The 12,623-nt window shown below is 35.9% G+C and overlaps 1 protein-coding gene across 3 annotated transcripts in view; it reads right to left on the bottom strand.

Annotated features, from left to right (window-relative positions):
* ANKRD31 (ankyrin repeat domain 31) overlaps nucleotides 1-12,623 on the bottom strand; it is a 133,140-nt gene that overhangs the window by 25,495 nt on the left and 95,022 nt on the right. For all 3 annotated transcript variants that reach the window (XM_027100814.1, XM_027100813.1, XM_027100811.1), the window contains exons 21-23: nucleotides 9,713-9,809; nucleotides 6,138-7,137; nucleotides 533-673 (exon numbers count right to left, since the gene is read on the bottom strand). In XM_027100814.1, coding sequence (XP_026956615.1) covers nucleotides 533-673; nucleotides 6,138-7,137; nucleotides 9,713-9,809 — 1,238 coding nt within the window. The remainder of the gene's footprint in view (nucleotides 1-532; nucleotides 674-6,137; nucleotides 7,138-9,712; nucleotides 9,810-12,623) is intronic.

Raw genomic sequence — 12,623 nt, 5'->3', positions numbered from 1 at the left:
TCTGAATAAAAATTCAGAAATATTTTTTTGGGAGGCTAGCAATTCATGGATAAGACTATGTTCAAACATAAAAGTGCACCATAACTTCTGTGTGTCTTAGGCCCCTTTATCATAATTTTCGTCTTTAGGGGAATATTTTGCTTTATTTTATCAGAATACTAGTAACATATTAATGAAATTATCAATTTACCAGTGGTTCCAAATTTTCTATGTGGAGTCACAGGGACCTGCAATCACTGTGGAGGTGAGGTGGCAGGGACAAGAGGGGAAGATCGGAGGCATTCAATTTTCTGAGACTAGGTGAGGAACAAGGAAGGAGAGGCTCAGTTAGCTGTGCAATCCTGCTGTGGGGAATTCTGGCAAATAGGAATTGTGGGAGAAAGCATGTAGCACACTGCAGAAGGGATGCATGAGGACAAAACTAATTTGGAGAATTTTCAGATTTCTTAAAAAAAGGAAATAGTTTTATCATAAAAAAATATGTACCTTTCCATTTGAATATGAAGTTAAAGATAACTTAAGAATGACCCACCTTACTCCAAGCATAATTCCAGGTCACGTAACTATCAGCTCCTAGAAGATCCTTGAGCCAGATGACTGGGTTTTGATAAATCTGACCATTTTCTACCTTAATTTTGCCATTCAATAAAACACTGGCTTTATGGGTAGTCTCCTGAGGTGAAAAATAAAACAAAAATTAGGATTAAAAAGTATCTGAAATATATGAACTTCTGCTTCTGTCTATGATGAAGTAACAGGGACCAGATTTACCCTAACACATGACACAACCAAAAAAAAAAAGGCAAACTAAATATATGAAACAATGGTTTCCAAGATACCAAACATCAGGGAACAAAGTATAGTGATCCTGAGAAATGAGAAACTAATGAGGTGAGCCCTATAATTGTCCCAACTCACTGCCTTGAGAGTTTCCATGTCATGTTACAGAGAGAGGGCATCCAGGCAAAACCCGTGGATTCTCTGAGTTGAATAGACAGAGCATAGTCTAGGGAGGCATGATGGCTAGAGTCTGCAGGACAGACTACTGAAGAAGAGAGAAATATATATAGAGAGAACTCTGCAGATCTTCCGCTGAGCTGTGATTGGCCATGTGTGTGAGGAAATTACCCAAGCCTGGGAAAAGAACTACTTGAAAGAAGTAGAGGTAAAGGCATTCTCGGGCATTCTCAAAGGGCAGAAATAGCACCTGTTCCCAATAGTAAGACTAGAAAAACCTCAAAACTGATGGGGCATTGGGAGGTACACAGAAGAGTCTTGCCTCTGTAGTGGGATATAATTAGCCTTAGACTGAACACTGCTCCAATCCTGCCTAACAAATTATAAAAGCAAGACCCAAAAGGATAAAACTGTTTCTGTGTAAATTAACTATATTCTAGAACAAATATCCAAAATATTTTTAAGAATAAAAACATATCTGGCATCCAACAAGCTAAATTTCACAATTCTGGGATCCAATAAAAAATTAACAGGCGTAGAAACAGGTAGGAAAATAAATCCATATGGAGGAGAGAAAGCAATCAATTGAAAATGACTGAGAACTCTCAAAGATGTTAGAATTAGCAGATAAGGACATTAAATAGTTATTATATTCCACATGTTCCAAATGTTACATGGAGATATGGAAGATATAAAAGAAGACTCAAATCAAACTTCTAGAGATGAAAATTACAACATATGAAATGAAAAATACACTGGATGATATTAACAGATTAGACACTGCAAACAAAAATATTAGTGAATTCAAAGACACAGGAATAGGAATGGCATAAAAAACCCACAAAGAGAATTTAAAAATAAGATCAACACAGTGAATTGTGGAATGATTTTAAGCAGCCTAATATATATGTAATGGGAATTCAAAAACGAGGGGAGGGAAAAAATATTTGAAGAAATAATAGCTGAAATTTTTCCAAATGTGGAAAAAAAATGTCCAAATTCTTCTGTTTAACCTGTACTGGTGAGACAGAGTCTCTACCTTTGGCAAGGTGCTACTGAGACTATTGGGGTCCTGCTCACACTTGCCCTGGCTTGTAAGGTGGTGGTTTCACGTCAGGAGAGGCAAGTTGAAAAGGCAAGAGGCTAGTGTGCCCCTTTCCACTAAATGCTCAGATCCTAAAGCAGGGGTATAATTCAGAGAGAAGTTGCCATGTTCCTGCCCTAAGCTCCAGAGCCATGGCACAAATATTTTGCCTGGGAACAATAACAAACGTAAGAGAAGATGGGGATCAATACACAGACTTGCTACAATACATTGCCTACTCTAAAATATCTAAAATGCCCAGTTCCAACAAAAAATTATGAGACATGTGAAGAAACAGGAAGTATGACACATACAGCAAAATAAACTAACGAAAAAGCAACATAAACTGCCTGTGAGAATGACCAGGTGTTAGATTTAACAAAGACTTCAAAACAGCCGTTTAGAGCTTCCCTGGTGGTGCAGTGGCTGAGAGTCCGCCTGCCGATGCAGGGGACACGGGTTCATGCCACGGTCTGGGAAGATCCCACATGCCTTGGAGCGGCTGGGCCCGTGAGCCATGGCCGCTGAGCCTGCGCGTCCGGAACCTGTGCTCCGCAACGGGAGAGGCCACAACAGTGAGAGGCCCGCATACCGCAAAAAAACAAACAACAACAACAAAAAACAGCCATTTATATACATGTTCAAAGAACTAAAGGAAACCATAATTAAGGATGGAAAGCAAGGTATGATAACAATATCACATCAAACAGAAAGTATCAATAAAGAAACAATTTATTAAGAAACAAAAAGAAGTTGAGTTGAAAAGTACAATAACTAAAATGAAAAATTTAATAGAGGCTCAACAGATTTTCAATGTCAGAAGAAAGAGTTAGTGAATTTGAAGAGAGATCAATAGAGATTATGTAAGCTGAAGAAGAAAAAGAAAAAAGAGTGAAGAAAAATGAAAAAGCTTCAGAGAAATGTGGGACACCATTAAGCACACCAACATATGCATAATGGGAGTACCAAAAGGACAGGAGAAAGGAGCAGAAAAAATATTTGAAGAAATAATGGCTAAAAATTTCCCAGATTTATTAAAAAACATTAATCTACATATTCAGGAAGCTCAGTGACGTCCAACAAGGATAAACACAAAGAGAGACATAAATAGATACACAGTAAAAATACTGAAAGTCAAAGACCATAAGAAATTATTGAAAGAAGCAAGTGAAAAATGACTCATCACTTACAAGGTAAACCCCAAAAGATTAACAACTGACTTCTTATCAGAAACAATGAAAGCCAGCAGCAGTGGAATAACACACTCAAAGTACACAAAGAAAAACCTGTAACCAAGAATCCTATTTGCAGCAAATCTTTCAAAAATAAAGGTGATATAAAGACCTCTCTTGAGAAAATTTGTTGCTAGCAGACCTGCCTTACAAAAAATACTAAAGGAAGTTCTTCAGGTTGAAATCAAGTGACCCCCAAATGGTAATATGAATCCACATGGAAAAACAAAGAGCCTCAGTAAAAGTAATCACATATTATAAAAGACAGTATAAATGCACATTTCTTCTTTCTTTGCTTAACTGGTTTTTAAAACAATTGTACAAAACAATAGGGATATAATACATATATATTTGCAAAAGCACAAAGGCGGTGGGTAGAAGAAGTTTTACTGGGCCAAGAAAATGACTCCATATGGTAACTCAAATCCACAGGAACAAATGAAGAGAACCAGCAAGGATAAATAAGAAGGTTAATATATCAAAAGTTATAAATATAAACTTGCTCTCCTTTCTTCTCAGCTCCTTTAAAAGTCACAAAATTTTATAAAGTAATAATTATAACAATGAATTATTGGGTTTATAACATTTACAGATATATCAATAATATATATAATAATAATATCACAAAAGGGAAAGAGAAAAGTTGAGCAACACTATAAACTAACCAGACTGAACAGGCATCTATAGAAAACTTCTCCTAATGATAGGAGGATATATACATTCTTCTCAAGTACACATGGGACATTCTCTAGCATAGGCTACACACTATCTAAGCCACAAAATAAGTCACAGAAAATTTAAAAGGACCAAAATAATACAAAGTATGTTCTCTAAGAGCAATGGAATGAAATTAGAATAATAATAGAATAATAGAATAATAATAACAAAAAAATGAGAAACTCACAATTATGTGGAACTCAAACAACATACTCCTAAATAAACAACGGGTTAAAGAAGTAATCAAAAGGTAAATGAGAAAATACTTTGAGATGAATGAAAATGAAGGCAAAACATACTGAAACTTATGGGATGCAGTAAAAGCAGTGGGTTAGAGGGAAATTTATAGGGGTAAATGCCTATATTGAAAAAGAAGAAAGATCTCACATCAATAACCTAAACTTACAAGAAAGACACTGGAAAGAAAACAGCAAACTAAACTAAAGCAAGCAGAAGGAAGGAAATAGTAAATATTAAAGTGGAAAAAGTAAAACATGCAATAGAAAAATAGAGAAAATCAAAAAAATCAAAATTGGTTCTTTGAAAAGATTAATAAAACTGACAAACCTTTAGCTAGATTAACCAAGAAAAGCAAGAGGGAAGACTCAAATTACTAAGAGCAAAAATGAAAATGTGGACATTACTACTGACCTTATAGAAATAAAAAGGACTATAAGAGACACTATGAACAGCTGTATGCCAATAAATTAGATGAAATGAGCAAATTCCTAGAAAGATACAAACTACCAAAACTGACTCAAGAAGAAATAGACAATCTGAAAAAAAAACTATAAAAAGTAGACACTGAATTAATAATCAAAAAACTATCAACAACAACAAAAAAGCCCAGGTACAGATGGTTTTACTGCTGATTACTAGAATTCACAAACTCTTCCAAAAAACAGAAGAGAAGGAAACACTTTGGAATTCATTCTGTGAGACCAGTATTACTCTGAGCCCAAAACCAAAGACAACACAAGAAAACTAGAGACCAATATGCTTAAATGACTCTACGGACACCCTGTAGGAAGAAAGAGGAAAAAATACAAAAACAGTAGAAAACTTTTTTTTTAGCAATCATTTAGATTTTATACTTTGCGTATGTACATACATCAAAACTTGTCAAATTATATACTTTAAATACATGTAGCATATTGTATGTCAATTATATTTCAATAAAGCTGTTAAAAATAGCTGAAATACAAAGAATTATATTAGAATTTTATCATTGCTGATCCAGAGGAGTAACCACAGCTGTCAAAATTTTAGCTAATGTAACCAATAACTGAAATTTGAGTTGCTTTGGCTAAAGTGAAGTAGGTATTACTTAGCAATAAATTGGTTGACAGGCAAGCAAACAGGAACATCAAGGGATCTGATATCAAGCTGCTAATTTAGTGTTTAAACTATAGTTTGGAGCATTAAAATTAAGTTTTTTTTGTTCCTAACTTATAAATAAAGCTTATTAACTAGGAAAAGTCTTATAATCCAGAAGTAGAAAGGGTTGAAAAAAGGGGTCATTTAGATTAAATTCCAATTAGCTTGGATTGGTTTTCTGTTGGACTGGTCCACAAGCAAAGCAGCATTCCAGGACCCTGCAAACTTTGCCACTCTTATATCCTCTTTCAAAAAATGAATAGGGGGAAAAGGGAAAGGAAGCCTCATTTGTAGGCATTTCTAGCAGAACCTTTTTTTTCCTCTTCTGTTATTATGCATATGTGATATTGTTTTAATTGAGTTATATTTACCCAAACTCCAAGTCACTTTCTGTTTCTAAATTGAGCTACTATGGAAGATGTGTTTATACTTAACCCTTATTAGGGGAAGCTTTAGCAGTACACACTGGTAGTTCCTAAAACTTTGGAACCAAACACAGCTCCAATTTATTATTTTTATTTTGTTCTTAAATCCTTCCTGCTGCAGTAAAACTAATTCTGGTCTGAGAGCCTAAAGGTGCTTGTAACTAAAATGTACTGGGCAATTTTAGAAGCATGATTTCACTTGCTAAGACATAATGGTCTCTCCATTCAAGAAGCCCAGCCAAACCCTATTCCCCTAATTAGAGCTAAACACTGACACTGTGTGACAGCAACATTTACTCACTTACTTATTAAATTTACGTAATTTTAGAGAAAAAAAAAGGATACCTGTGTTTTGAATTCCAGAATATTATTTCCCGGATTAATTCTTCCTAGCAATATCAGATCCTTTATCTGCATACATTTCTTTTTAGGAGTTGTGCTGTATTTTGAAGGATTTTTTACAGTATGTTGACGGCCAGATCCAGAGGAGGAGGAGCTCTGACTATCATTTGCATGTGGAACAGCAAGAGCTGATTTTCTAAGATAAGGTTTCACCTGATGCCCCGTATTACTGCCAAAGACATCAATCCCTTGATGTACCAGGGATTCTGATGTCCCCATATGCGGTTGCTGCGAAGCTGTTTTCCTGTTTCCTTTTTTTGGATCACAATTGGAAAGAGTCTGATCACAAATAACAGCTGATGGATTGGCATCATTGTGGGCAAATACACTTGTGGTTTCTGAAATCTTTAATGTGCCAGTTCCTGCTGAAGGACTAAAGGACTCATGCCCTTTGGCTGTAGTATCTGTAAGATCATTTTCTTTTTGTGAATATTCTGCTTGAGCAATAAAAGAAATAGGTTGCGATTGTAATTTAATCTTCTTAGTGCCATCTGAAAGTCTGGATTTTGATAATCTATCTAAGGTACAGTCACTGACACTTTGTTTAGAATTCAGTTCATTTCCAGAAAATTCTTCCCTTCTCACTGTCTTTGAATTTAGACAAGTGTTGGTATTTTGGTTGTCATGCCAGATTTCCCAAGACAACTGTGTTTCCTGCATGCTTCCACAAACAAGGCTGACAGGAGAAACTGAACATGACTGGGGCTGTACTGAATTTTCCAGACTAGTAAACTCTTGGCTGTCCTTTTCATTAGAGATTTCTGAGCTCAATGGCAGCTTCTTGAAACTAAGACCAGACAAAGATGTAACATTCTTATAGTTCTGAATTTTCTGGCTTATTTTTTTCTGTTTTTTTGCTACAAGTAAAAGGCTCTTCTGCCTTGTGGCCAAGTTAGCTAGTTGGTCTCTCAGGACTCCATGCTTAAATGACTCTATGGACACCCTGTAGGAAGAAATAGAAAGAGGAAAAAATATAAAAACAGTAGAAAACTTTTTTTTAGCAATCATTTAGATTTTATACTTTGTGTCAAATTAATCAGCTCAAAGTACACATGAGACTATCTTTGCAATGTATATTCTTTGAGAGGAAACTGTTGCTTTACTTGAGGTAAATAAGTTTGCCTTTTTTAGGTGACAGCGTGGTTATCCACATTTATATTCACATCATTACTTATCAGTTGTGAGTCAGCCCTAAAAGAGAAACAAAACTTGGGTTGTTTATCTAGATACCTAGTAGTCCTTTAGTTGGAAGGTATAAATTGATGGCCAAGGAGCAACACCATTCTTTAAGTTTGGAATTCGCTTACCTGTTTACAGTGAAATGGTGTATCAAGAAGTAAAATTTGGGAGTAAGTTCCACCCAAATTCCCTTAGTTATGGAGGACTGAGATTGTTTTGTGAATAATTATAAGTAAGCTAGACCTGAGAAATGTCAATTCATCAAGTACTTATTGTATTGGGTTGGCCAAAAAGCTCATTTGGGTTTTTCCACAAGATGTTACGGAAAAACCCGAATGAACTTTTTGGCCAACCCAATAATTGTACTTTGAATCTGTAGTGAGGTACTTTGAAGTGACTACCCAGATAAGCATTATCCTGTGTGCCCTCCTTAAACCAAGTCTCTCAGGGGCTTGAAGACTGAGTGGGAGGAAACTGGCTCATCCACACCTGTCTTTTGGTTATACTCACCTATTCCACACTGATCTTCAGGATATTGGACACTTTGTTTCCAGTAGCTCTCAAACTTTTTGGTTTCAGGACTTTTTTATACTCTTAAAAATTATTGAGGAATGCAAAGAGCTTTTGTTTATTTGAGTTATATCTATCAATATTTACTGTTTTAGAAAGTAAGAGAAAATCTTAAAACACAAGACTACACAAGTGCACATTCCATTAGCTATTAGAGTGATGACATCATCACACGCCATGTGGCCTCTAGAAAATTCCATTGTACACTTATGAGAAAATGAGAGCAAAAGAGGGCAAATAACATCTTAATGTTATTATAAAAATGGTTTCGGGGGCTTCCCTGGTGGCGCAGTGGTTGAGAGTCCGCCTGCCGATGCAGGGGACACGGGTTCATGCCCCAGTCCGGGAAGATCTCACATGCCGCGGAGCGGCTGGGCCCGTGAGCCATGGCCGCTGAGCCTGCGCGTCCGGAGCCTGTGCTCCGCAACGGGAGAGGCCACAACAGTGAGAGGCCCGCGTACCGCAAAAAAAAAAATGGTTTCGACTTCTTAGGCCCCTTGAAATAGTCTCAGGGATCCTCAGGGACCATCTTTTTAGAGCAGCCGTTTTAAGAGAAAGCAATAGTATAGATACTTGTCTCTCCTAACACAGTTTAGAGTTGTCGGTACTGAACTCCAAACCAACTGGATGTCAAAGCAAGTAGTAGATGTAAGTGGAAGAAGCATCAAGAAGAAATCAGATTAGCAAATAACTGGTAGTATAAAATGCAAGAAGCTGGATAGATAGAGAAGAAAGAAGAAATTAATATCACATTTAAAACTATGTGAAACAAAGAGTTCAGACAGAAAATACAAATGCTCTTTAAATTACAAGATTTTAAGGCAAATAGCAACATTAGTATGAAGACACACATATATAAAGGCATATTATTCAGCCACAAAAAAGAAATAAATCCTGCCATTTGAGACATCGATGGATCTTGAGAGCGCTATGCTAAGTGAAAATAGTCAGAGAAAGGCAAATACTGTATGATCTCACTGATATTTGGAAGCTAAAACAAAGACAAAAAAGGCATAGATACAGAGAACAGATTGGTGGTTGGTGGAAGTGGAGGTGGCAGGTGCGTGAAACAGGTGAAGGTAATCAAAAGGTATAAATTTCCAGTTATGAAATAAATAAGGCATGGGAGTGTAATATATAGCATGGTGACTATAGTTGATAATACTGTATTACATATTTGAAAGTTGCTAAGAGAGTAGACCTTAAAAGTTCTCATCACAAGAGAAAAGAAAAAAAGAATAGAAAACTAAAAAAAATAATGCTCAAAACAAGAAAAAATCATATAACAAATTTCTCAAAAAAAAGGATGATAAGAGGTAAATAATCAATATAATCAGGATAAAACTCTTTAAGGACCCTGAGAGTTTAGAAGTACACAAAACCACAAAATATACATGATTAAACTGCTTAGAACAACAACATTTGTGATAGCATAAAAGAAAAAATTTTAATGTAAAAAATGTGAGTTTACTAAGGAAAGAAATTTACTTATGGAATTCATGACCAGAAAGGCTTTCATAAAATTCGTGGCTGTAGACAACTTTTTAAGATAGGAAAATGTCCTTTTCTGAACATTTCAAATAATAAAGTAGAAAAACATCTTTCTAGGAAGTATAATTCCTCATGGAGGTAATAGATTAGATGACCTCATAAAGTCCTTTTCTGGTCCCAAGCAACATTTGTAATCTTAAGAAATTCTAGACCTACTGTAGATAAAAATAGATAAATTCTGAAAACTCTAAAGCATTCCTATTTTTTTTTTCACTCACCTGTATTTTTTAGCTAAATCATCCCTTTCTGCCTTCTGTTTGGTAAGCACGTTGTCCATAACCTCCTTTATCTCTAACATCTTATCAGTGTATTGTTCTAGAAACATGGTAATAAAATAAAAAGTCAGTTAATTGAGAGATAAATGTTAAATTTGGTCACATAGGACTTAGCCTTACTGTTAATTAAAAAGCCATTATTTCCCTAGGAATTATGTCACTCTATGGAAGTACCCTGAAGTGTATAAGTAAGAACATGGTATCAAGAAGAAGCAGGCCAGACTGAATTCTAATCCTGCTACCCCATTGACTAAGCTTTGTGAACCTGGACAAGTCACTGACCTCTCTGGTCAGCTTCCTTACTTGTGAATTGAGGGTAGTAAAGGAAAATAAATAGGAAGATAAATATTTTGTCTGTTAAAATTATGTACTTTTTAAAATACAAAAGGAATACATTGTCAATGTAAAGAAAATCTGCAAATAATATGAATGTTTATGGAGAAGAGAAGTCAAAGAGTATCCCACTCAACCACTCCTTCTCCTCAATATTTCACTCCATGAAAGAGATTGCTGTTAATACTTTGGTAGGGGTGTGTGTGTGTGTGTGTGTGTGTGTGTGTGTGTGTGTGTGTGTGTGTGTGTGTGTGTGTGTGTGTGTGTGTGTGTGTGTAAACTTTAAAATATATTTATATAATATATTGTTCTATACTATATTTGTACTATATATAACTTATACGTACTTAAAAATAAGAGTCACTATCAGTTCTTTTTTTAAATTAATTTATCTTTTATTTTATTTACTTTTGGCTGTGTTGGGTCTTCATTGCTACACATGGGCTTTCTCTAGTTGTGGTGAGTGGGGGCTACTCTTCCTTGCAGTATGCAGGCTTCTCATTGTGGTGGCTTCTCTTGTTGCAGAGCATGGGCTCTAGGCATGCAGGCTTCAGTAGTTGTGGCACGCAGGCTCAGTAGTTGTGGCTCGTGGGCTCTAGAGCACAGGCTCAGCAGTTGTGGTGCATGGGCTTAGTTGCTCTGTGGCATGTGGGATCTTCATGGACCACGGCTCGAACCTGTGTCCCCTGCATTGGCAGGAGGATTCTTAACCACTGTACCACCAGGGAAGTCCCACACTGTCAGTTTTTGTTCTTTACACTTAACACTTAGATAGGGCTATATGATATCTACAGTCACTTACTGATCTATATAAAATTACTTTTATAATAATTAAATTTTTCCTACTTTCTTCCATTGCTTCCCAAGGCATCATGACCTCCTGCATCACAGATTCACAGGATTTACATGTAAAGTCAGTTATGTCCAAACCCAGATTCCCAAATAGGAAATTTCGCTTAGATGAATACATTTTATTTCTTTTAAGCCTACCTGCTATTCATTTCATTTTTGGCTTTGTTTCTTAAGCTTTTTCCTAATTCTTTTAGACCAATGCATATTTTTCTAGATAATTTAACTAGACAATATCAGTGGTGAAAAATGACATGAAGTTCACAGTTGGAATTTACTCCAGAACCTCTCTCTGCAAATCAGACAAATAAGTATAGAGTCTGTTCCCAGACTAGTTTCTATCTCCCTATTATTATGGCAAAAGATTAGTTTCACGATGTGATGCATATGCTAACAAAGGGGAGAAACTTGTATGATAATTAAGAATTTAGATATAAATTTTTTAGCAGATTTGACACTTTAATAAAAAACATTTACATTATCTATGTCTCCTGTTACATTTGGGTTTTCTAACTGAATTTTAAACCACTGGTAAAAATAACATTATCATAGTAACCTAAAAGATTCTATATATTTCTATAAGAATGGATATAAAGATGTTTTACATGTAACTTGATACTATATACTTATTTATCAAAGAGACAAAATTAATCAACGGTATCTTACAGAAAACCTAGAAATTGCCCTAATGTGTGTAAGATTTTAATATGTGATAATAAGGCACTGTAAACAATGAAGATGAGAGGAATTATTCAACAAATAAGACTAGGCAAATGGGGTAGTAATATGGGGGAAAGCCCTATTCTATCCTTATACCGTATGTGGCAGAGAAATTTCAGTTGAATTATAGAGTTAAGATGCTTAAGAAAAAAACATATAAAATGTTTAAAATGAACATTTTTTTCTGTCTCAATTCAGTTGAGGCACTAAAAATATTTGACATCAATGTATATAAAACATCAACAAGAAAAATTTACAAAGAAATGTACAAAAAAAATTCATTACTCTTGGATCCCTCAACCAGATCAAAGATACAAAAGATGTCAGAATATGGAGGTGGTGACTTTGTAAAGCTGTTTCTTTAGAGAGCTGTAGCATAACTGGGTGGGATTCTCTATGCTGAGCAGCAAAAGTGAAAGGCGAGGGCGTTTCTCCCCTTTACTTCAAGCCTAAAGGGGGAGTTTCTCAAAGGACTATTAAGAGTGTAACGACTTTCTATTGAGGTGACAATGGACTCATATCTGACTTCCTCTTTGACCTTGAACATCTAGAGGTTGAGACCCTGAAAAGCAGGGAGCTTCTACAGCAGGGCAAGGAGAAAGTTGCTGCTGTGCTAGGAATTGATTGCCCTTCCTTCTAACAGTGGGTCCAAGGAGCCAGGATCTTGAAGACAGTGTGGAGACTGCCCTGTGGTCCTGCTTATGAGGGTTTGTACCTGAGGGTGACAATCTGTGTAAGGTGGACCCAGGAAAAAAAAGAAGCTGAGAGGAGACTGAGAGGGCCCCGGGAAAGAAAAATGTGCACTGTCACATTATGGGAGCTATGTAGAAGTTTCAGAACAGCCTCAGAAATTTTGTTTTGAAGAAACTTAGTTTTAAACAACTGCAAAAGAGTGATGGCGCCAAACACAGTCAGGACTTGATCACCAGCCAAGAACTCTAGAGTCCTACTG

Source organism: Aethalodelphis obliquidens, unplaced genomic scaffold (genome assembly GCF_003676395.1).
Source record: "Aethalodelphis obliquidens isolate GAN/ISIS:26980383/991018 unplaced genomic scaffold, ASM367639v1 scaffold4, whole genome shotgun sequence".
Lineage (NCBI taxonomy): Eukaryota > Metazoa > Chordata > Mammalia > Artiodactyla > Delphinidae > Aethalodelphis > Aethalodelphis obliquidens.
This window is presented reverse-complemented; position numbering and strand designations above follow the sequence as displayed.